Below are 27,247 nucleotides of genomic sequence, written 5' to 3' on the forward strand. Positions count from 1 at the left end.
GGAGATGCAAGGTGGACAACATTAATAACTGGGTGAAACAGAGGTGTAACCAGGATGATCCTAAGGGGGAGTTACGTCTACTTGAAGGTCTCTGGGGGTATGGAATAATAATTGTGTTAAGCGTATAGAGCTCAAAGTACACACAAAAGGGGGGTTATAACCCCCAAAACCACCCCCTGGTTACGCCTATGGGGTGAAAAGCAGAAGAGTAGAATGGAACGACCACATAAGCCGAATGACAACAAATAGAGTAGTAAGGACGGTCAGAGACGGTTCCCCAATAGGAAGACGATCAGTGGGAAGACCACGAAAAAGGTGGAATGACAACTTACTGGAGGCACATTGAAAAACAGACAGAGTAATGTCTATATAAAAGGAAGAAGAAGAAGAAGAAGAAGAAGAAGAAGAGGAGAATTTTCAAAATTAAACATGCTTTGGAAAGGTAATGTTCAGTACTAAAGGAAGCTGTAAAGTCGGACTTAAATTTTCTAAATTTTTGGGAGTTTTGGGGACGAGAACGAAAAACAGACTCTAAATGGGACGTAAAATCCACACCCTTGGACCAAAATGGATGGTTGACATATATCTCTTTTCCTATATTTTAAGATTGGATTTGGCCCAATTTTTTCAATTCAGTCACATTTAGAAAATCGAAAATTTCTTGTATAATATAGTGTCGCATGTACGGGAACAGCCGTTCTCTGGGATATAAAAAAATAATAAGCATGAAGGAGACCAAAGCGAACTATAAACAATTTTTCTCGGTTAGATCTACATAGATCAAACTGAAAATTTGTAGAAATACACCTTATAATATTTATAAGGACGTAACGTAGAGAACATTCCTTCTTCTTCTTCTTTCTCATAATCCTTAGTGCCCTTCAGGGCGTCGGATGTCGGGTTCCGCCTTGTAGAGAACATTCTAAAATTTTTAAAAAAATTTCCGAAATTTTCCCTCTTGTCGGAAAATCTTTTTGGAAAATTTTGTGTACAATTCTTTGTCATGCCCTTTTAAGTGTAGCACTTAGCGTGTGTACCAATTTTTAGCTAAATCGATTCAAAAGTAACCGAGAAACACTGTTTTAATTTTTTTTTTGATAATACCTCTTCGTCGATAGCCTAAAAGAATTAAGATTTCTGCTAGTTTGCCCCAACATTTTTGTCAGACAATTATATTTTTTGTTTAAGAATATAATTACTTGTAACCTACTACTTTTGTCGGAAAAATGGTTGTAAAGATAAGGGATGCACGAACCCAGCATAATTTGAAAGTATACTTTACTAATAAAAATAAATTTTTTGTCCGACTGTCGAGTTGCCCCAATATTTTTGTCCGACACTTCGATTTTTTGATTAAGAATATAATTAATTATAACCTACTAATGTTGTCGGAAAAATGGTTTTAAAGGTAAGGGTTGCACGAACCCAGTAAGGTTCAAAAGACAGTTTATTAATAAAAATTAAATTTTTTGTCCTACTTTGGATTTGACCCAATATTTTTGTCGGACACTTAGATTTTTTGATATGGAATATAACTACTTATAACCTGATACTTGTGTCGGAAATTCTTTTTTATTTCGAGAAAAAAAAATACAGAACGATGTTTGTCGTTGTTCAAGGAGTATGTACACAAATTATTAGATCACAATTTTTCTAAAATTTTCCCTCTGGTCGGAAAATTTTTTAAGAAAATTTTGGGTTCCGATCTACGTCATACCCTTTTAAATGCTTTACTAAGTGTGTGTACCAATTTTCAGCTAAATCGATTCAAAAGTAACCGAGAAACACTGTTTTAAAATTTTTTTTTGATAATACCTCCTCGTCGATAGCCTAAAACAATTAAGTTTTCTGTTCCTTTGCCCCAACATTTTTGTCAGACCATTATATTTTTTGTTTAAGAATATAATTACTTGTAACCTACTACTTTTGTCGGAAAAATGGTTGTAAAGATAAGGGATGCACGAACCCAGCATAATTTGAAAGTATACTTTACTAATAAAAATAAATTTATTGTCCGACTGTCGAGCTGCCCCAATATTTTTGTCCGACACTTTGATTTTTTTATTAAGAATATAATTACTTATAACCTACTAATGTTGTCGGAAAAATGGTTTTAAAGGTAAGGGTTGCACGAACCCAGTAAGGTTCAAAAGACAGTTTATTAATAAAAATTAAATTTTTTGTCCTACTTTGGATTTGACCCAATATTTTTGTCGGACACTTAGATTTTTTGATTTGGAATATAACTACTTATAACCTGATACTTGTATCGGAAATTTTTTTTTATTTCGAGAAAAAAAACTACAGAACGATGTTTGTCGTTGTTCAAGGAGTATGTACACAAATTATCAGATCACAATTTTTCTAAAATTTTCCCTCTTGTCGGAAAATTTTTTAAGAAAATTTTGGATTCCGATCTATGTCATACCCTTTTAAATGCTTTACTTAGTGTGTGTACCAAACTTCAGCTAAATCGATTCAAAAGTAACCGAGAAACACTGTTTTAAAATTTTTTTTTGATAGTACCTCCTCGTCGATAGCCTAAAAGAATTAAGTTGTTTTCTGTTCGTTTGCCCCAACATTTTTGTCAGACAATTATATTTTTTGTTTAAGAATATAATTACTTGCAACCTACTACTTTTGTCGGAAAAATGGTTGTAAAGATAAGGGATGCACGAACCCAGCATAATTTGAAAGTATACTTTACTAATAAAAATAAATTTTTTGTCCGACTGTCGAATTGCCCCAATATTTTTTCCGACAATTTGATTTTTTGATTAAGAATATAATTACTTATAACCTACTAATGTTGTCGGAATAATGGTTTTAAAGGTAAGGGTTGCACGAACCGAGAAAGGTTTGAAAGACAGTTTATTAATAAAAATTAAATTTTTTGTCCGACTTTGGATTTGACCCAATATTTTTGTCGGACACTTAGATTTTTTGATTTGGAATATAACTACTTATAACCTGATACTTGTGTCGGAAATTTTTTTTTATTTCGAGAAAAAAACTACAGAAATTTTTTTGGGAAAATTTTGGGTACAGCTCTACGTCATACCCTTTTAAATGTTTTACTTAGTGTGTGTACCAATTTTCAGCTAAATCGATTCAAAAATAACCGAAAAAATCTGTGTTAAAATATTTTTGGATAATACCTCCTCGTCCATAGCCTAAAAGAATTAAGTTTCCTGTTCGTTTGCCCCAACATTTTTGTCAGAAAATTACATTTTTTGTTTAAGAGTATAATTACTTTTATCCTACTGCTCTTGTCGGAAAAATGGTTGTAAAGATAAGGGATGCACGAATCCAGAATAGTTTAAAAGTATAGTTTATTAATAAAAATTAAATTTTTTGTCCGACTTTGGATGTGCCCCACTATTTATGTCGGGCACTTAGATTTTTTGATTTGGAATATAATTACTTATAACCTGATACATGTGCTGAATTTTTTTTTTTTAATTCGAGAAAAAAATACAGAACGATGTTTGTCGTTGTTCAAGGAGTATGTACACAAATTATCAGATCACAATTTTTCTAAAATTTTCCCTCTTGTCGGAAAATTTTTTAAGAAAATTTTTGGTTCCGATCTACGTCATACCCTTTTAAATGCTTTACTTAGTGTGTGTACCAATTTTCAGCTAAATCGATTCAAAAGTAACCGAGAAACACTGTTTTAAAAATTTTTTTTGATAATACCTCCTCGTCGATAGCCTAAAAGAATTAAGTTTTCTGTTCGTTTGCCCCAACATTTTTGTCAGACAATTATATTTTTTGTTTAAGAATATAATTACTTGTAACCTACTACTTTTGTCGGAAAAATGGTGGTACAGATAAGGGATGCACGAAGCCAGCATAATTTGAAAGTATACTTTACTAATAAAAATAAATTTTTTGTCCGACTGTCGAGTTGCCCCAATATTTTTGTCCGACACTTTGATTTTTTGATTAAGAATATAATTACTTATGACCTACTAATGTTGTCGGAAAAATGGTTTTAAAGGTAAGGGTTGCACGAACCCAGTAAGGTTTAAAAGACAGTTTATTAATAAAAATTAAATTTTTTGTCCGACTTTGGATTTGACCCAATATTTTTGTCGGACACTTAGATTTTTTGATATAGAATATAACTACTTATAACCTGATACTTGTGTCAGAAATTTTTTTTAATTGGAAAAAAAAACTACAGAACGATGTTTGTCGTTGTTCAAGGAGCATGTAAGCAAATATCAGATCACAATTTTTCAAAAATTTTCCCTCTTGTCGGAAAATTTTTTAAGAAAATTTTGGGTACAGCTCTACGTCATACCCTTTTAAATGTTTTACTTAGTGTGTGCCAATTTTGAGCTAAATCGATTCAAAAATAACCGAGAAAACTCTTTTAAAATTTTTTAATATTACTTTCTCGTCGATAGCCTAAATGAATTAAGTTTTCTGTTCGTTTGCCCCAAGATTTTTGTCAAAAAATTACATTTTTTGTTTAAGAATATAATTACTTGTAACTTACTAACTTTGTCGGAAAAATGGTTGTAAAGATAAGGGATACACGAACCCAGCATATTTTAAAAGTATAGTTTATCAATAAAAATTAAATTTTTTGTCTGAATTTGGATTTGCCCCAATATTTTTGTCGGACACTTAGATTTTTTGATTTGGAATATAACTACTTATAACCTGATACTTGTGTCGGAAATTTTTTTTATTTCGAGAAAAAAAACTACAGAACGATGTTTGTCGTTATTCAAGGAGTATGTACGCAAATATCAGATCGCAATTTTTCTAAAATTTTCCCTCTTGTCCGAAATTTTTTTGGGAAAATTTTGGGTACAGCTCTACGTCATACCCTTTTAAATGTTTTACTTAGTGTGTGTACCAATTTTCAGCTAAATCGATTCAAAAATAACCGAAAAATCTGTGTTAAAATATTTTTGGATAATACCTCCTCGTCCATAGCCTAAAAGAATTAAGTTTCCTGTTCGTTTGCCCCAACATTTTTGTCAGAAAATTACATTTTTTGTTTAAGAGTATAATTACTTTTATCCTACTGCTCTTGTCGGAAAAATGGTTGTAAAGATAAGGGATACACGAACCCAGAATAATTTAAAAGTATAGTTTATTAATAAAAATTAAATTTTTTGTCCGACTTTGGATGTGCCCCACTATTTATGTCGGGCACTTAGATTTTTTGATTTGGAATATAACTACTAATAACCTGATACATGTGCTGAAAATTTTTTTTTTAATTCGAGAAAAAAATACAGAACGATGTTTGTCGTTGTTCAAGGAGTATGTACACAAATTATCAGATCACAATTTTTCTAAAATTTTCCCTCTTGTCGGAAAATTTTTTAAGAAAATTTTTGGTTCCGATCTACGTCATACCCTTTTAAATGCTTTACTTAGTGTGTGTACCAATTTTCAGCTAAATCTATTCAAAAGTAACCGAGAAACACTGTTTTAAAAATTTTTTTTGATAATACCTCCTCGTCGATAGCCTAAAAGAATTAAGTTTTCTGTTCGTTTGCCCCAACATTTTTGTCAGACAATTATATTTTTTGTTTAAGAATATAATTACTTGTAACCTACTACTTTTGTCGGAAAAATGGTTGTAAAGATAAGGGATGCACGAAGCCAGCATAATTTGAAAGTATACTTTACTAATAAAAATAAATTTTTTGTCCGACTGTCGAGTTGCCCCAATATTTTTGTCCGACACTTTGATTTTTTGATTAAGAATATAATTACTTATGACCTACTAATGTTGTCGGAAAAATGGTTTTAAAGGTAAGGGTTGCACGAACCCAGTAAGGTTTAAAAGACAGTTTATTAATAAAAATTAAATTTTTTGTCCGACTTTGGATTTGACCCAATATTTTTGTCGGACACTTAGATTTTTTGATATAGAATATAACTACTTATAACCTGATACTTGTGTCAGAAATTTTTTTTAATTGGAAAAAAAAAACTACAGAACGATGTTTGTCGTTGTTCAAGGAGTATGTAAGAAAATATCAGATCACAATTTTTCAAAAATTTTCCCCCTTGTCGGAAAATTTTTTAAGAAAATGTTGGGTACAGCTCTACGTCATACCCTTTTAAATGTTTAACTTAGTGTGTGCCAATTTTGAGCTAAATCGATTCAAAAATAACCGAGAAAACTCTTTTAAAATTTTTTAATATTACTTTCTCGTCGATAGCCTAAATGAATTAAGTTTTCTGTTCGTTTGCCCCAAGATTTTTGTCAAAAAATTACATTTTTTGTTTAAGAATATAATTACTTGTAACTTACTAACTTTGTCGGAAAAATGGTTGTAAAGATAAGGGATACACGAACCCAGCATATTTTAAAAGTATAGTTTATCAATAAAAATTAAATTTCTTGTCTGACTTTGGATTTGCCCCAATATTTTTGTCGGACACTTAGATTTGTTGATTTGGAATATAACTGCTTATAACCTGATACTTGTGTCGGAAGTTTTTTTTATTTCGAGAAAAAAAACTACAGAACGATGTTTGTCGTTGTTCAAGGAGTATGTACGCAAATATCAGATCACAATTTTTCTAAAATTTTCCCTCTTGTCCGAAATTTTTTTGGGAAAATTTTGGGTACAGCGCTACGTCATACCCTTTTAAATGTTTTACTTAGTGTGTGTACCAATTTTCAGCTAAATCGATTCCAAAATAACCGAAAAAATCTGTTTTAAAATATTTTTGGATAATACCTCCTCGTCCATAGCCTAAAAGAATTAAGTTTCCTGTTCGTTTGCCCCAATATTTTTGTCAGACAATTACATTTTTTGTTTAAGAGTATAATTACTTGTATCCTACTACTTTTGTCGGAAAAATGGTTGTAAAGATAAGGGATGTACGAACCCAGAATAATTTAAAAGTATAGTTTATTAATAAAAATTAAATTTTTTGTCCGACTTTGTATGTGCCCCACTATTTATGTCGGGCACTTAGATTTTTTGATTTGAAATATAACTACTTATAACCTGATACATGTGCTGAAAATTTTTTTTTAATTCGAGAAAAAAAATACAGAACGATATATGTCGTTGTTCAAGGAGTATGTACACAAATTATCAGATCACAATTTTTCTAAAATTTTCCCTCTTGTCGGAAAATTTTTTAAGAAAATTTTGGGTTCCGATCTGCGTCATACCCTTTTAAATGCTTTACTTAGTGTGTGTACCAATTTTCAGCTAAATCGATTCAAAAGTAACCGAGAAACACTGTTTTAAATTTTTTTTTTGATAATACCTCCTCGTCGATAGCCTAAAAGAATTAAGTTTTCTGTTCGTTTGCCCCAACATTTTTGTCAGACAATTACATTTTTTGTTTAAGAATATAATTACTTTTAGCCTACTACTTTTGTCGGAAAAATGGTTGTAAAGATAAGGGATGCACGAACCCAGCATAATTTGAAAGTATACTTTACTAATAAAAATTAAATTTTTTGTCCGACTGTCGAGTTGCCCCAATATTTTTGTCCGACGCTTTGATTTTTTGGTTAAGAATATAATTACTTATAACCTACTAATGCTGTCGGAAAAATGGTCGTAAATAAAAAAATTTCAGGAAATTGACATCTTCGGCGCGTCCGACTGCGCATATGCCCCGTGAAAATTGTCCGACAAGGTTACCACATTATTGTAAAAAGGTTTTATGATAGATACCGTTAAAATTATCGATGTGGTAATAAATTTATTATTTTCATAAATTTGACATATTTAGCGTGTCCGACGCGTCATATGCCCCAATATTTTTGTCCGACAAAATTGTTTTCGTTGTTTATATGATAAAATCCATTGATTAAAATAGAATGACCAATGTGGTAATAAATTTTTTTCTTGCATAAAATTGACAATTTCGTCACCGCTTGACAGACAAACGCCCCACTACCATAATGCGCCAAGCTCAAAATTTGTCCGACTCCATCCAAATAACAAGTACAAAAAGTTTCAACGGTGTGGTCATAAATAATAATTGTATATGCGGGCCCAAGGCCTATTTTGTTTGCTTCCATTCCGAATCTTCATAGTTCATTTCTAAGATTAGGAGAAGACGAACACACACCTTGAGAAACTGAGCTAAGCTAAGGGTGTAGCGATGGCTATCTTGGACGATTGAGGTAATATTTTTGAATATTATTTCAATTAGCTGGCGTAGTCCGTCGCTTACTTGTTTCACTGGCGCCCAACGTGGACTACCGCAGCTAATTGAAATAATATTCGAAAATATTACCTCAATCTTTCAAGATAGCCATCGCTACACCCTTAGCTTAGCTCAGTCTCTCAAGGTGTGTGTTCGTCTTGTCCTAATCATAGAAATGAACTATGAAGATATACTAACAACAATACCTAATAAAGGAACTCATCTTACTCCACCGATACATAGTCTTAAATCACATACAATAATACACAAATACTCACTCACACAATAACGTTTACGTACATACAAATAATGCAGAAACACAGATAATAATCAGAATTTGAAGTTCCGAAGAGCAAAAAATACACCATCACATTTTTCCAGTCGAAGCATGGCTGTTGCATATGACACCGCGGCCAAGTCAACTTTCAACTTTTTGAGAATACATAACCTCAACAACAACTTAGCGGTTATATAGTCTTTTCAACAAACTTCTTAAATATTCTTTTTGAAAACAATATACCGAGTGGAAATCGAAACGACAAACTTTAGTTAGTCAAAAATGTAATTTTAATCACATTCAATTGTGGCTTCATACCAAATAAACAAGTAATTGGACTACGTCCTAGGTTTTCACCCAAAGGAATTGGGCGCGTCGAATAATATATCACTTGTACTATTCCGGTGACTTTAAAACAGTACTCCTCGTTGCTTTTCGCGAACCGCAAGTCCTAGGTCAAACTTCTTACCTTTATTACCATCCTTGGATTATAAGCTTTAATTTGACACCCAATTTGTCATTCTACCTGGAATAATGACGGAGGAGTTATATTCGCGATCGGACGGACAGACGGACAGACACCCTAGGTCAAATTTCTCAGTCAACGAACTGTCAACACTGATGGAATCGCCACAAATCGAACTTAATGACTCCAGGATGAGATAGAGATACTCAGGTAAAGGAGGGAAGATAATAATCGCCATCTTTCGTAAACAAACAAATTGACACTGCTAGTCAGGTACGTCAGGGTTGCCAGATTGGGGTATTTTCCCCCAATTTTGGGGTAATTTAAAAGCGTACAGGAGAACTTCTCTAAGCAGAAATGGTTGTGAGATTTTTTGGGGTGAAAATTATGGAAGATTTTAAGGGGTCATGGGAAATTTAATATGCGAATGTACACATAGAACTATACATATAATATTATCATATAATCGAAGAATATAGGACCTATGAATTATTTCCAGGGCGCTCTGTTGATAAGTAGTATAATTTTTGTTTACTGTTCTCTACATTTGATTACTAATTTTAGGTGATTTGAAGGAATTTCAGTTTCTAACGGCCGGTTTCACAAAGTAAAGTTAAGAGATAACCAGAGGTAGCCCCAATATATTATAATGGGGGAACCTCTGGTTATCTCTTATCCACAAGTTAACTTTACTTTGTGAAACCGGCCGTAAGTGGGGGTTTATAAAATCACATCTGGTAACGCTGGTGGTAGTTATAGCAAATTTTACCTGAAAAATTCTCTGTCTCTCTTGGACCTCTCTCTTTTATGTTGCAGTCAATCTCGCTTCACTGTTTGAATGGGACGGGGCCATTCCATCAGTGTTGACAGTTCGTTGCCTTTAGTATCAATCTTTGGATTATAAGCTTTCATTGGACACCTCACTTGTCATTCTACTTGGTATAATGACGGAGGAGTTATATTCGCGGTCGGACGGACATACGGACAGACAGCCTAGATCAAATTTCTCAAATTTAGTATCATCCTTAGATTGTAAGATTTTATTTGACACCTCACTTGTCATTCTAGATGGTATAATAACGGAGGAGTTGTGTTTACAGACAGACAGACGGACGGATAGACGGACGTGCATACAATATTTCATTTAAATTCTATTGTAGATCCCTGTCCTATGGGTTTACAGCGCAAGTCAGACACTGGGCTCCCCCAGAATCCGCCTCCAAGTATATCTGAAGAGTGGAGATATATAACGGGCCAAGTGACAAAATCTGCTGTGACGCTATCTGTTGAATTTATTTAGAGCTGTTTCCAATGCAACTATCACTTGGCCCATAATACAGGTTAACGGCATTGTTGCATAGACCATTATAATGAAAAAACCAGAAATATTGATTTTTGTCACTTGGCGCGTTATATATTCACTGTTAGGCAGCTAGGCAGCAGGAGAGCAGCCAGGGACAGATTCTGTCCCTCGCTGCTCTCCTTCAGTTATCCACTCTCATATCAGTTTATTATCGGTTCTCACTTCGTCTATCCACTTCTGCCTTTGTCTTCCTACTGGCCGACGTTCTACCATAGTTCCATTGAGTGTTCTACTAGGTGTTCTGTTATTATTCATTCTTAAAAGGTGACCTGCCCAGCGCTATTTTTGAATTTTTGCTTAATTTGCTATAGAGAGGTCTTTATAATACTGATACTCGTGGTTGAACTTTATTCTTCACATACCGTTCTCGCAGATGGACCCTAATATTCTTCTCAATATCTTTCTTTCAAAAGTATTGATAAGGTTCAATGTCTTTTCTGTCATGATTCATGTTTCTACGTCATATGTTCAGGGCCGTAAGTACGATGTTGGGGGCACCGGGGCAAACGTGATCTGGGGGCCCCTAACGATGGGTCTCGGGGGGTTTACCCCTAGCGGAAGGGGGGAGGGTAAACCCCCCATCTCTCATCTGGAAAACGTTTTATGATGTTGATTGATTGCTTCGTTTTTAAGGTGAAACAGTAGCGATCAACAGGTAGCGAAAACGCGTTCCAAGATTGCGGCTGTAATTTTGAAAATATTTTCGAGATATTTGGCACACGTATTCGTAATATAATAAAGAATGGCGGTACAGAGCCCAATTTGAAAAATATATTAATATGTGGAAATTACTCTGTAATTAAATACAATATTAAAAAAACGAGCCTGTACCGCCATTAAGAAGAACAAAAAAATACATTTTCTTCAAATAAACTTTTTTATCCGATGCCTAGATTTTGTGTCATTTTGGAACTACTAACATTTTTTATTTCATTAGTAGTTCCAAAATGACACAAAATCTAGGCATCGGATAAAAAAGTTTATTTGAAGAAAATGTATTTTTTTGTTCTTCTTAATGGCGGTACAGGCTCGTTTTTTTAATACTGTATTTAATTACAGCGTAATTTCCACATATTAATATATTTTTCAAATTGGGCTCTGTACCGCCATTCTTTATTATATTACGAATACGTGTGCCAAATATCTCGAAAAAATATTCAAAATTACAGCCGCAATCTTGGAACGCGTTTTTGCTACCTGTTGATCGCTACTGTTTCCTCTTAAAGTCTTTTTCGCTTGCATTCAAAATTAAATCAGGTTGAACAATTCGGTACGTATCTAACATTGCTTTCGTTCCTTGAAAGCGAGTGTTTGCTGATAACATAATGTGTCGATCATTGAGTAAATCACGGTTTCTCTGAGGCATGACTTGGGATCTTGAGGTCTTTCATCTTCGCATAGTTCATCGAAATGTTTTTTCGTCTTCTGCATTCTTTTGGAGCGAACTCTACTGGTATTCCCCAACGTTGACACATATTTGAAGCCTTTTCAAAAAAGGTTTTAAATTGTCCTCTCATTTCAGTTAGGTTTAGAGGCTCTCTTCAAGTAAACTGTAAGCTGTTAAAGGTCCAAAAATTCTGATTGCACTGTTTTCGAGACTATGTTGAGGATTTCAAGGATTTTATTTTGCACAACTAGTAATAAAGCAAATTTCTAGTTTCTTTTTCAGTTGTGCTGCTTCGTCTTTTTCATTTCTTTTGTTACTTGTCAGAGCAAGACTTGAAAGGCACTTTGAAACATCGCAATATCTCTGTTTCAATGCATTGACTACATCAAATCTTCCAGCCCAGCGTGTTAGATTGAGAGGTTTGAGAGTCTTCCGAGACTTTCGAGGAACACCTTTCAGACTGGTATGGGGAATTCAGTGCTTCCCAATGAACGATACTGTTCGTTGAGAGTTAGAAAAATATGAAGATATGAAGGTTTATTTAGAGAAAATGCAGGGAGAGGTAAACCAGATTACTGAGGAGATACACAAAATTGAAAAGGTGGAAGAAAAATTCGAGACCGCGTTAAAATTCGATATGGAAAAAATGGAAGAAAAATTGAAGGATATAGGAAAATGTCAAAAAGGACGAGAACATCGGGAAGTAATTATATACAGCTCTAGTGAGATCAGAATCCAATTTGGCGAGGATATTAGAAACGACTTCCGGTACCATTCATTAATATCTTAAAAAACAAATTACAACATTATGCAGAACTTCGAAGATTGCAAATAAATTATAAGAAGCCATCTAAAAGACTGCTTTGTGGTTTGGAAGCAAAGAAAATGAGGTGACTTCATGGAGAGATTTTGAGACAAAATTTTTTATAATGGTGAAGATGAAACAGGAATCGCATTGAAGTTGTTAGAATGAATAGGCCGTGTACTTATTACAACTGAACAACTTGAAGTAGAACTTGACTGAAAGTACTTAGAAGGTTTATTTGACCTCGTTAAAATCTATGCACGGCCAACCAAACGGGGGCCCCTTTGGGCCCCGGGGCAGTGCCCCGGTTGCCCCAATGGTAGTTACGGCCCTGCATATGTTGCTGTTGGTAGTACGATAGTTTTATGTACGTTGAATTTTACTTTCCTCTGGATATTTTTGGATCCAACACCTGCGACAGAGATAGGTCCTCCCCGTTGCTATCCTCAGTTATTTGTACACCCAGATATGTGAGCTGTATTACTACTTTAATATTACTTCACGCTATTGATTAATACAATTTTAATAAATAATTTAACATTGTATTGTAGATTAATACAATTAGTGCTACCACTGTTTAATAATAAATAAAATGAATCTCTTTTCAGTGCAAAAAGGCACTCATTTTAAAATATCCTTAACCGTTAAATGCTGCTATACATAAAAAATATTAAGCACTTTACAATATTATTATCTACGAGATTCCTCGGAATTCCACTTCGTTAAAATTGTTTGAAATAGGTCAAAGAAAAATATGCGCGAGTTCTTTCAGCATTCTCTTTTATCCGAAAGTTGAATGTAAATGAAAGAAAAAAAATAAAGTAGTAAATGTACTTACTTCGTGATACCATAAGATTCTGTGCTGTTTGGGATTTGCTTTGATGCTGCACTCGAAGTAAACGTCGTCTCCCTCTTTTATGTCTTCTGGATTTAGAGTATTACCCAGATGAAGAACCACTTGCGGAGGATCTGAAAAATAATAAAAAATATTTTTTACGTTACATTGCTTTTTATTATCACCCGACATCGACATATAGACATATAAAATGTAACAGCTTTTATAGATGTAATGGTGGTTTGTGATTTATGACTCATATATATTTCAGGTACTTAGAAAAATGTCATCTACACTGTTAAAAATTTGTCTACGACAAAAGTTTATCTACGATAAAGTAAAGAAACAGAAACGATTTCGCCAATCTGTTAATTCCATCTTTTTTAGTGAGTTTAACTCCCTATACTTAACTGGTATTACAATCACGTCTTTTTATTCATTAATTTTTTATTTATTTTATTTTTATTCATTAATTACAGATGGGATCAAGATAAATGGTGAAAGGGCACCCGAAGTCCCATTTAACGACAATGTTAACATTATGTCACATTGCTCTGTAACCAAAGCACTTAGAGACCTATTTTTTTATTTTTAAACTGGATGCATTGTTTAGTGCCGCGTAGATCTTTGTAAAGTTGAAGTAAAAGAAACATTTATTTATTTTTTTTTAAACTCTTACAGAAAAACCCAAAAAAGTTTAGATTTTATTTTTTATTTTACTTGTTTTTGCACATTTTCAATAAATCTTTACGCGGAACTTGATATTTAGTCCATTCTTTCACGGTTTTTGCTCTAAATTTTAAAGAACCGCTTGGATTGACATGAAATTTGGCATACGTATAGCTTACATGTCAAAGAAAAAAAGTGATATTGTGCCGATTTGTGCTTTTGCCCTGGGGGTGACTTTCACCCCCTTTTGGGGGTGAAAAAATATATGTCCAAAATAATTCCGGAAATGGGTAAACTGACTAATTTTAAGTAACTTTTGTTCTATAGAGCTTTTTCGCCAAGTCAACACTTTTCGAGTAATTTGCGAGTGAATATGTTCATTTTTCAACAAAATAACCACATTTTTAGTCGCTTTTTCGCAAATAACTCAAAAAGTAAGTATTTTGTCGAAAAAAACGTTCTTTACAAAAATATAGCTTATACAAAAGTAAAAAAATGTTGTACGCGTTAGGTCTTTGGATCTCGTAGAACCTGAGTTATAGCCAATGAAAAATAGATTCATATTCACCAAATTTCAAATAGAACATTTCGACGTGCAATATCCAAAAAATTAAGCACTTTTTGGGGAAAACCCATTTTAACTTTTTTATAGTGTTTAAAGAAAACTTTATTTTTGTTTTTACAAAAAGTTTCTAGCATTAAAGTTAAGCAAGTTACGCTCAAAATAAAGTTGGTCCCTTTTGTTTTTTCAAAAAAAATCGGGAAGACCACCCTCTAATTAGCAACTTAAATGAAATTAATCGTTACCGCTCCACAAATTATTTTACTTATGTTGTAGTTATATGATCTGTAAGTTTCATCGATTCAAAGAGCTTATTTTTGAAAAAATTTGGTTTCAAAGAAAAATTTTTAAAAATTTAAATTTTGAAAAATATGTTTTTTTCAAAATAACTTAAAAATTATTAGAGATACCAAAAATCTCGAAAAACAAAAAAAGTCAGATTTGCTTTTCTGAATATCATGTATTTTTTTGTTTTTCTGTTAGACAAAAATTGATTAAGATTTGGTGTTTCTTTTGCATACATTCGTGACCAGTGACTCGTTCAACCCCTTTTAACTACAGCCCATTCAATAATAAGGACTTTGAAGCGATGAAACTTACAGATCATATAAACAGTATAAACACGAGTCAAGAAACTCGTGAAGTCGTAACGATTAAGTTCATTTAAGATACTAATTAGGGGGTGATTTTCTCGATTTTTTTACCAAAACCAAAAGGGACTAACTTTATTTTGAGCGTAACTTGTTTAATTTTGATGCTAGAAATTTTTTTTATAAAACAAAAATAAAGCTTTTTTAAACACTTTAAATAAGTTGTAATGAGTTTTCCCCGAAATGTGCTTAATTTTTGGTTATTTCACGTTAAACTATTCCATTTGGAATTTGACGAATACGAACCTATTTTTTATTAGCTATAACTCTGCTTCTACTAGGTGTAGAGACGTGATATATACACCATTTTTTAAAAAAATTTACAGGATATATTTTTGCTAAGAACATTTTTCGACAAAATACTTACTATTTGAGTTATTTGCGAAAAACCGTCTAAAAGCGTGGTTATTTTGTTGAAAAAATGAACATATTCACTGCCAAATAACTCGAAAAGTATTGACTTAGTGAAAAATCTCTATAGAACAAAAGTTACTTAAAATTAGCCAGTTTATCCATTTCCTGACTTCCTTTGGACGAATATTTTTTCACCCCCAAGAGGGGGTGAAAACCACCCCCAGGGCAAAAGCACATATCGGCACAATATCACTTTCTTTCTTTGACTTGTTAGCTATGTACATGCCAAATTTCATGTCAATCCAAGCGGTTCTTTAAAATTTAAAGATTTTGCAATATTTTACCGTTAAAGAACGGACTAATTATCTATCTACAACTACTGTAAAAAACTTATCCAAATCATCTAAGGATCCAGAGATATTTGACATTAAAAGTTAAAAACCTAATATTCGGGAAATCACAAAAACATAAAACACTCTACTAGGCTATAAAGCTACCGGTACACGGTAAGTTGAGTGCAGACGTTCAAAAAATAAATAATTTTGTAACCATGGATATTTTATACTATAATGTGATATATATCGTTGGAAAGAGAAGATTTCAGAGAATAATTTTCGATCATAACCCAAAAAAACTTAAAAAATTCAATTTTCGGACTTTGGCTGCCCTTAATAGCATTCGTTATACTAACGATACAATCATCGCTGAAAATGAGAAAGACCTACAGACGTAACTAAACATAATTTGTAATACTGGGGAACAGTTTGGTTCAACAATAAACATAAAGAAAACAAAAACCATGGTATTAGTAAGAAAGGTAAAGTCATAACAAGGATCCAGATAAAAAATGAAGGTGTTGGACAAGTTGACAAAATGAAATACTTATGTAATTAGTAAAATAGGAAGTGGTTGAATGCTCGAATATATGAATTTTACGAAATAATAGGCAGATATCGAGCACCGAGTTTTATTTAATCTGGCCCGAGTATACTTTCGCTACTGGATCATCTTCAGGGGCATTTCATAAAAAAAAGGAAATTGCACCTCCACCTTCAAAATGTAGAAGTACCCAAGTACCGGCACTGAAATTTATCTGTTTGTCCGTCGTGTAGTGTATGTTAAGTATTTGTTTATATGTTTTATTTAAGTTCCCACCACTCAGAAAAATGTTAATGACATTCTAGGATACCTTCATTTTTTGACGAAATGCCCCTGAAGATGCTCTAGAAGCGAAAGTACACTTGGGCAAGATTAAATAAAACTCAGTGCTCGATATCTGCCCTTTATTTTGTAAAAAATACTTATTGAAGTTATACTGCTTTAGGCGCGATTGAGAGTAAAATTTCATAATACTGCGCGCATGCGCACACAGACAGTATGGCGTTAAGTTGTTAAATCTTTCTAGTTATGTATAAATATATCAGTGCAAAAAAGGTGTGGAAAGAATATATTAGTGTTTTTAGTAAATATATTTATTATAATTTTTGTGTCTTTGGTTTTGCCTTTCTCAGGAGTAAGATGAGTATTATTAAAACATTTTATTGTATATTTATTATACTTCACACCTTGTCTGTTTGTTACCGTGAATTGTCATTAGGTACGTCCGAACCGATACAGACAAAGTCGTCGTAGCATGTTTGGTATAGCATTCGGCCAGAGATCGAGAGGTCTTGAGTTCGAATCAAGTGAAATCCTATACTTTTTTTATTTTTTTGAAAGCGGTAAGCACAAAATCAGTTTGGTGTTTAAAAAAAATTAAAACAAACTGTTTAAAGTATATTTATTTTTAAGAAATCATATAATAGAAGTATAACTCCTTACGTGCGTACAAAGTACACACACATTCTTTTTTTAGTTGCCTAGATTACGAAAGAGCTAAATCCAAAATCAGAAATTCGATCAAGAATAGAGCAATCGAGAACAGCCTTTTTGAAACTGAGAAAATTTCTGAGTAACCAAAGACTCAATCTGCAAATGCCATATCGGATGGTAAAATGTGGATATATTCACTCTATTCTTCTTTATGGTGCTAGCTTGGACTGTCAATGTTGACGTAATAAGAAAGTTGAAAGATGGACGAAATGTTTGAGATGTGGCTTTTTAGAAAAATTTTGAAAATACCATGATCCGATTATATTACGAACGAAATGGCATTGCACAGAATGGAAAAAGACCAAGAACTTTTTACCACCATTAAAAGGAGAAAGATAGCACATTTGGAGCACATAGCATTAGAAGTCATAAGTACGAGTTGTTGCAGTTGATTATGAAGGGTAACATCGAAGGCCCTGGTAGACGACAAATTACCTGGCTGAAAAATATTCGCGACTGGAGTTAAACACATAGACGCTTTTAGGAAAAGCCCAAGATGATGAATTTGCAATGGTTATAGCCAACCTTCATTAGTGGAGTTGACACTAGAAGAAGAAGATTCATTACCACTTGCGGAGGATCTAAAAAATAATAAAAAATATTTTTACGTTACATTGCGTTTTATTATCACCCGACGTCGACATGTAGAAACATAAAACGTAACAGCTTTTATATGTAGATGTAATGGTGGTTTGTGATTTATGGCTTATATATATTTCAGGTACTAGAAAAAGTACCTACAGACTAGATGTGTTTGCTTCCATTTTGCGTTCGATTAACCTTCCGCCGCGGCCGGTAATGTGAATTCTTGTAACATAGTTGGTAACGTCGGTCTACGACACCGAATTTTTTAATAATGAATATCTTAGGTTGTGATTTTCTGTTAATATTTTGATGTGACTAAATGTTTAACATAACTATATTTAAATAACAATATAGTAAGAAATGATCAATATTTATTTATATTCGGGAAAAAAATGCACATTAAAAAAATTGGCTTCTTTTAGATACTAACATAATTGACAAACAATTTACAAAAACATGTCAAGTTTTTGAATACAAAATATCAACCAACATATCGACAAAGATTGAAATGTTACAAAAAAAATAAAATTATTCAACAAATGTCCAACACAAACTGAAATTATTGTCCGTTTGTTTCCTCATTTTTTTATACACTCCAACTGCACCTCACTGTACGGTTCTGGTTCGGAATTAGCAACAATTTCGTCAAAAAGTTGTTGCAACCTGATTTGTTCTCTTTCATAATCAATATTCACATACAACTCCTAAAATTAATATCTATTATTTAAACTTACTATGGACCAAAAACAACAAAAACTTACCGTAACGTATAACATAAATGGTAACCTCGGTCTCTCACACCGTCAGGTCAAATAACATATGAACTATCCACACTTGGCCACAGATTTTTCAAGACTAAATAGTGTGATGAGAATTTGAAAGCTACCTGGCCGCGCGGACAAAAAAATATGCGCATTTGAGTTTTACCGCGAAAAATCCATTACGTCGGTGTCAGGGACCGTACGTTACCACTCGAAGGTTAACAACGTCAGCAGCTTATAGACGCTGCCTGTCTATTAATGCGGCTATGAATAAACAAACCTCGCCGCAGTACCTTTAGAACTTGTTTTACCGCTCGCTCGGATCGCAAAATATCTACCTCTAGTCGATGCATTCTCGACTGTCTGGCGCCAGCAACTACTGTCTACCATAGAAAAATCTAGCGAAATATGGAAGCATCCTTCTATATGAAGTGTGGAAGCGAAATGACTAGTTTGATATAAAGTGCGCGTGTTATAATGTCGACAATAAATTGTAAATAATAGTTGTAGATATAAATCCATGTAGATGTAAATAATTGTAGACATCCATCAAAAATAAAATCGACGTAAGATGACTCAACTCAGCAGATGTAGGTAGTGACCACAGCCTAGTATTATGTAAAATTAGAATCACCGTGAAATACTTCACACCTAAAAGAGTGGCACCAACACAAACAAAAATCAGAGTCGAAGGACTAAATACGGAATCCACGAAATACTTATACAGAAAAAGAATATCAATGCAAGAAATATACAAGATTGCTGAGAATGGAATATTAGAAAACGATAACATCGAGGAAAGCTGGGAAAACTCAAAAGTAACATAATTAACGCAGCAACACAATCACTTGGAGAGAGGAAAGTAGCGAATACTAATATATAAAAAAAGAAAACCACATGGTTTCGAGAGAAAGTGAAGATAAAATGTGAAGAAAAAAGCCTTTTTAGAATACAGAACAAAACAAACGCAACCGTCATACAACCACTATAAACGAATTAGAAACGAAAGGAACAATTTAGTCAGACAAAAAAAAAGGAAGACTGGGAGAGCTTCTCAAAACAGATGGAACACAACTTCTACGTAACACAAAAGGAAATCTGGAGAATGATCAAAGGACAAAGAAAGGAGATGAACGAACTAATAAAACGAAACACATTCAAAAGGAAACTTAAGCAGACTATTTTAAATCTCTCTTTGATAAAGGTGACGATAACGAACCACCAGCACCTGAAGTGACAAAAAGTGAAGAAATAAACATTAAAGAAGTAGAGGTAACGGAAGCATTAATGAAATTAAAAAATAGAAAATCACCAGGAGAGGACAGAATATCGAATAAACCCCTAAAGTACGGAGGACCAGATCTGAACAAACAACTATTAAAACTAATCCAAAAAATAATAGAACAAAACAGAATACCACAAGAATGGAGATCAAGCATCCTCATACCACTCTTCAAAAAGGGAGAAAAATCGGACCCGAAGACTTTATTAAACACAAGACTAAAATTAAAAATTACTTTTAATGGGAAATAAGTCACAATTTTACAAAAAGAAATGATTTTATTAACGTTTCGAAGCCCAAATCGGGTTTCGTTGTCAAAATACAAAATAATACTAAAATAAACAAAAATGTTGTTGCTAAATAAAAAAATTCTTCTAATAATTTATTTAATCTGACTCATTTACATTGGCAATTCAGACGTATATTATACATTTTAAAGTAGAAGACTTTAAAATGATATCGCCAATATTTATCAGTTGCGTATACATATATGTAGAATTGTAAATATTTACCTTAATTTTAAATTCTCCTGTATATATAATTTTTCTTAATTATTATTCCGAAAACGAAATAAGAGTCTCACGCATAAGAACACATGTGCGGATTAGCTTGGGGATCGGGAATCGGAGTTGCAAGATAAACATAAGTAGCCGATTTGAATAATTTTATTGGTTTTCGTGTATTTAAAAAAGTCGGTACATACTTTGATTCAATTTTAATAGGTTGGTTCTCAGGGCAAAACGGAAAAGGGAGATTAGATGTATCTAAGAGAATTGGTTTTAGCGTAGGGGTTAGGAAAGGCAGTCGATTTTGAGATTCTGAGGAGACGTTGTATTTGGCAAAAATCGAAAGGACGAAGTTTAAGAACATTTTAAAGACACTTTTTTTGTGAGAACTCGTAAAATTTTAGTCGCAATTACACAAACACTTTTACATTTCGTCATTTTAATAGTATCAATAATTTAGTTATCTATTTTATTAATTAAAACTGTTAAACATCACACGAATTTTTATTACGATTGTCTTTAAAGAATCCCACATATATATATATAAATTATTAGAAGAATGTTTTTTTACTTAGCAATAACATTTTTGTTTATTTTAGTAGTATTTTGTATTTTGACAACGAAACCCGATTTGGGCTTCGAAACGTTAATAAAATCATTTTTTTGGTAAAATGTGGCTTATTTCCCATTAAAAGTAATTGATTATAAAAATGCCACAAGAAAATAGCTTCAGAACAACAATAAACTTAACGGCTAAAGTGATAACAAACAAACTGAACACAATAATTATAAGATTAGCAGAATAACAACAAGGTTTTAGGTCGGGAAGATCATGCATCGACGCTATATTTATAATGATTCAAGTTCAAAAGAAATCGTTAGAATACAACAAACCGGCATACTTATGTTTCGTCGACCTTAAAAAGGCATTTGATAGGGTCAAATTAAAAGACGTTATCCATTTATTGTACGCAAGACAGGTACCTCTAGGAATAATTAAAACGATCGAAAATATCTATCAGAACAACACAATAAGAGTAAAAGTAGACGAAGAACTAACTGACCCAATTGAAGCTGGCAATGGGATAAGACAGGGAGACTCCTTGAGTTTCCATTGTTCAACCTGATAATGGATGAAATTATAAAAAAGTAAGTACTAAAAAAGGACACCAAATGGAAGAAAAACAACTTAAAATAATCTGCTATGCAGACGACGCAATACTAATCTCTCAAAGTGAAGATGATTTAACATGTCAATTTCCCCAAAAAACACTAAATGCATGGTTGTAACAACAAATCTAATAAGGCGTAAATTAGAGCTGGAGAGACAGATAATAGAACAAGTAATAGAGTTTAAATATCTAGGCATCATACTATCTAGTTAGCAAAGCTCGAAACCAAAGAACAGGTGAATAAAGCAAACAGAGCCGCAGGCTGCCTGAATGAAACAATATGTAGAAATAAAAATGTCGGAAAAGAAGTGAAAGGCAGAATTAACAAAACAGCCATCAGACCAATAATGACATACGCGGCAGAAACACGACCTGATACTGAAAGGAACAAAAAAATGCTAGAAACAGCAGAGATGAAAACATTTCGAAAAATCGACGGTAACACACTATGGCATGGTATATCCTCCAAAGTCCATAGGTCCAGCCAGCTGGACAATCTTTACTAATTTATTACACGGTGACTATTCGGCTTGGGCATCGCTGCGTCCTATATTGCAGCATATTGTTGGACTTCCTATTTATCAGTCAATTTACTCGTTTGAAAAATTTGACAACAGCGTCTACCTCGGTAGTTTGTTGTTACATGTGGTGAAATTTTTTAAGTTATCATGGTGGCTCCACAAAGATACAGAAAGTTATAGTGTTTTTCTGTACTTTACAGTATTGATTGTTTTTAATGTATGTTACTTGATGATTGGACGTATTTGTGGTAAATATATATTTAAAAATAATTACAACTCTACACGTCACGACACGTCAGGGGTCCTCTAAACTTTTTGTCCAGCATTTCGGACATTGGGACTTAGTTAGCAAAATATGTTACCATACTCACGTTTTTTAAATTTAGTTACAAATAGTAAAAGGATATTGATGGAACGTGAAATGGAGGTTATTTTGACAGATAACGATTTTTTAGGCAGTGAAGATAGTGATTGATAATAATCAAAGTAAATGGATTTACAGGAATTTAAGATGTATGTTGGGAGGTCACTAGATCTAGGTGGTAAGCCTGTAAGTGGGAGACAAGCTAGTGCGTCTATTTCAAGAGAAACAGAGACATCTGAAGATGAAGTGCCGATAACTCCTGTAAAAAGTCTACAGTTTTTCAGTTACCGCCTATAAATGTAAGAAAAACCAGTAATGGCCATTTGCCAATATGCTCTGTCAGCAATAGAAATTCTTATCGCGTTGCCTAAACCTCTTGGATGCATTAAGAAAACGAGATTCTTTTGTACAAAATGCAAAATCTATATGTGTATTTCTCCTGAACCAGAATGTTTTTTCAGTTTCATACTTAAATTATATCAAAGCTAAGTCCTGATGTCCATTATGCTGGACCTGTCATATTATGTGTGTCAAATAATTTTTTTATAGTTTTTATAGATTTTCGTTTATTGTTTTCACAAATGAGGAGAGAAAATAGAAAATATTATTAAAATAATAAAAACTTTTTTCTTGGGGCTGAAGAGGATAGAGCTAGAATTGCAGATATACGACAGAGATGCAAGGCGGACAACATTAATAACTGGGTGAAAAACAGAGGAGTAATATGGAACGACCATAAAAGCCGAATGACAATAAACAGAGTAGTAAGGATGGCGAGAGACGGTTTCCAAATAGGAAGATGATCAGTGGGAAAACCACGAAAACGATTGAATGACAACTTACTGAAGGCACATTGAAAAACAGACAGAGTCATGTCTACACAAAAATATGAAGAAGAAGAAGAAAATATAAGTTCTATGTTTTATTTCAATAAAATACTTTTTTATGTTATTAACAATTTCGGGTCGTTTATATTGAGACGTAGAGACCATGAAGCCGACTTTACTTAGAAGCAAAACATATACTCAACACATACACGCTATAGTCCAGGAACCGAAGCTTTTCAGCTCGCAATTTTTACAGAATGGATCGATTTGCTTGAAAATTTGAGAATATGTAGTGGATAGTCCAGGTATTAAAATTTATATGATGCGGAAAGGCGCTTTTACCATGGGGGTGGTTGCTACCCCACCTTGCGGGTGGAAATTTTGTATTACATTTTGAAAGCAAAAGTTGATAAAAACATTCATTTTAAGCAAAAAATAATTAAGACATTTTCTTGATAAAATTAATATTTTTCGATTTATTCGCTATCGAAAGTGTTAGTATACTCATTTACGATTCACTCAAATTTTGCCGTAGAAAAATTTTCTTCAAACCATGTTCTTGGGATTTAAATAACCTACAATTTCACATTTAAACATTTTTTCGTATCTCTGATGCTAATCTTTATATTCTGAAGAAAATTTTTTTTACCAAATTACAAAAATTCCTTATTCGCTTTTAACACCAGTTTTTTTTTAAACTAATCGTTCTAAGCCAGTCAAACTTCTGGAATCTATTACAAATACATAAATAAAGAAGCATAAATAAAGCCAATGACTAAAAACACCCCTAACTTACATTATTAAGCTTCCAATATGATTTCTCCTTTCTTTTTTTTTTCAAAAAAATATACTGGTTTTTTAACCGTAACTTTTTTATTTTTTATCCTAGAAAGTTTGGTAAAAAAGAAATTTTGTAGGCCTCTACAAGATCTATAAGGGTATTAATATTAAATCCTTTTAAAATACTAAGTCGCAAAAAGAGGTGACTGTAAAATGCTTGGTAAAGGTGGTTTTTGCATGTTATTACAAGTGTTAATTGTCAATATCTAAATAAGCTACAATTTTAGATTTTCATATTTTTTCGTATCTCTGATGCTAATCTTTCTATTCTGAAGAAAAGGGCATTTTTTACCAAACGACAAAAATTCGTTATTCGCTTTTAACTCCATTTTTTTAAAAACTAATTATTCTAAGCCGCTCACACCTCTAGAACTTATTAACAATACATAAATATAGAAGACCAAATAAGGTCAATGACTAATTTTAATTAGGGTGGTAAGTAGGGAGAAGTTTCCGATCACTTTTTCGCTGAAAAAAAATGGGGATTGACATTCTTTTCATAATAAGTCACTTAATTTTTGAGATAAAGACTTTTTTATTTTTGTAAATGGATATTTTTAAATACTTTAAATTAGTTTGAACAAGTTATCCTCGTAAAATGCACAGTTTTCCCGTCTTTTGAGTTTGAAACTACAATATTTGCATTTGACGAAGAAGAGCCAACATATTATAATAAAGTATAGCTCGATTACTATTGGTCTTAAAGAAAATAAAAAAACTGTTTTGTTTATTTTTTCAAAAGGTACATTTTTGTTAATCAAAGTTGATAAAACGAAAACTTTTTGAGTTATTAGCAGAAAACTGATTAAAAACATTGATTTTTTCGATATAAAACTAACACTGTCGATAGCGAATAAATCGAAAAGTCTTAATTTTATCAAAAAATATATAGAACGTTTTTTGCTTAGAATGAATATTTTACCAACTTTTGTGGTCAAAATACAATAAAAAATTTCCACCTCCGAGATGGGGTGGCAACCACCCCCATGGTAAAAGCGCCTTTCAACCTCATATAGATTTTGATCCTTGGACTATCTACTACTTATTCTCAAATTTTCATGCAAATCGGTCAATTCTGTAAAAATTGCGAGGTTTTGTCCTATTTTAAGCTTCAATACTTGGAATACTACCCAAAATTATTGTTTCGCCAATACCTTTGCATGGTTGATAAGAATAATTAGAAATAAAAAAGTGTGCACGAAAAATTAGAATAAAGTTTATTTCACTTTTACTTCGAAGTAAAATAACATTTGTACATCATAAAATTCTGCGCTTAGTTTTGAAGTTTTTATTGCACAGTAAAAGCAAACTTCATAATCTCAAAATAAGTGCCGTATATTTTTAAATATTATGCAAAATTAAAATCGATAAACGATAAAAGTATGTTTAGAATTTATGCAATTTTCCAATAACAAGTTTAGTTCGTTCTCAGAATGCAGTCTTATTGATCTCAATAAACGGCGTATATTTCAAGTTTATTTTCTGAAGCATTTTGTGAGGCAGCTTTGAAGGCAATGAGTTATTAAACTGCATTATCCTTTAAAATGGTTTTGATTAAGGTTTACCGCGGATTAAGGGTGCCGTTATATTTTCCTTTCACGACAAAGTATACAAGACCTTTGTTAATATGTTTTCATTTGTTTAGAAGATATAATATACAAAAGCTGCAGAAGATTAGAAGTGCAAAAATGATCGACAAGCACATTTACCGTAAACTTTGATAAATATAACTTTAGATATTTTCAGTTTAATGCGAAAGCGGGTTATTTTCCATATTATTCGAATTTATTTGAAGGAAAAAATAAACAAAAATCACAAATAACGATCTTGAACGTCATAGTAGAATAAGAAAGATTAAAGATTAAAGTGCAAAACGTGTTTAAATCACATTTTTATACTTTTTTGTATTTGTGAGTTATATGTGTTTGAAAGTTTTAAATGGTTCCCACATCAAGATTTTAAAAACCAACACGTTTTTTTTTAAACGAAAGTACACCAATGAACTCCTAAAGTACGTAGGAACAGATTTGACCAAGCAACGATTAAAACTAATCCGAAAAATAATATTACAAAACAGAATATTACAAAAATGGAGATCAAGCTAATACCTCTCTTATCAACCTATTAAAATCTTTCTCATAATCCTTAGTTCCCTTCAGGGCGTCGGATGCCTATTAAACTTAAAACTAAAATAACAACCAATGTGATAACAAATAAACTCATGAGATTATAATTCTTGCAGAACAATAAGGTTTTCATCATCATCATCATCATCAAAAGTGGCTCGACAATCCGTTGTGGATCTTGGCCTGCTCACAAAGAAGTCGCCACTCCTGTCGATTTCTGACAACTTCCCTCCATCTTCTGACCCCTAGAATCTTTAGGTCTTCTTCCACATCATCAATCCATCTTCTTCGTGGTCGTCCTTTACTTGTGCCCCCTGGTTTTGAAAGTGTTAATCTCTTAGTATATTCGTGATCTGATATCCTAGCAATGTGTCAAGCCCATCTAAGTCTCTGCACTTTAAATAATTTCACAATATCTGGATCGGTGTATAACTGATACAAGAATAAAAAAACCGCTAAACGCCGTAAAAATGAGTGGCGCATACAATATTTCAGCTACAAAAGATCTGATGTGAATATTACGTGGCGCGAAAATGTATTTTCATCTTGATGCAAAACAAAATTCTAGTTTTCTTTTAAAAGATTTTTCCATAATATTTGCTAAATTTGAAGTAAACGCGCCACAAAAGAGTAACTTTGATATAGTTTTAATTTTGAAACTCTTTTGTGGCGCGTTTACTTCAAATTTAGCAAATATTATGGAAAAATCTTTTAAATTAAAACTAGAATATTGTTTTGCATCAAAATGAAAATACATTTTCGCGCCACGTAATATTCATATCAGCTCTTTTGCAGCTGAAATATTGTATGCGCCACACATTTTTACGGCGTTTAGCGGTTTTTTATTCTTGTACCAGGAGTTTTTC

General features: G+C 32.7%; 1 protein-coding gene across 2 annotated transcripts in view; it reads right to left on the reverse strand.

The window, feature by feature from the left end:
• LOC126880447 (synaptogenesis protein syg-2-like) overlaps positions 1 to 27,247 on the reverse strand; it is an 832,444-nt gene that overhangs the window by 149,463 nt on the left and 655,734 nt on the right. For both annotated transcript variants that reach the window (XM_050644308.1, XM_050644310.1), the window contains one exon: positions 13,294 to 13,424. In XM_050644308.1, coding sequence (XP_050500265.1) covers positions 13,294 to 13,424 — 131 coding nt within the window. The remainder of the gene's footprint in view (positions 1 to 13,293; positions 13,425 to 27,247) is intronic.

The sequence above is a fragment of the Diabrotica virgifera genome, chromosome 2 (assembly GCF_917563875.1).
Source record: "Diabrotica virgifera virgifera chromosome 2, PGI_DIABVI_V3a".
Classification (NCBI taxonomy): Eukaryota; Metazoa; Arthropoda; class Insecta; order Coleoptera; family Chrysomelidae; genus Diabrotica; species Diabrotica virgifera.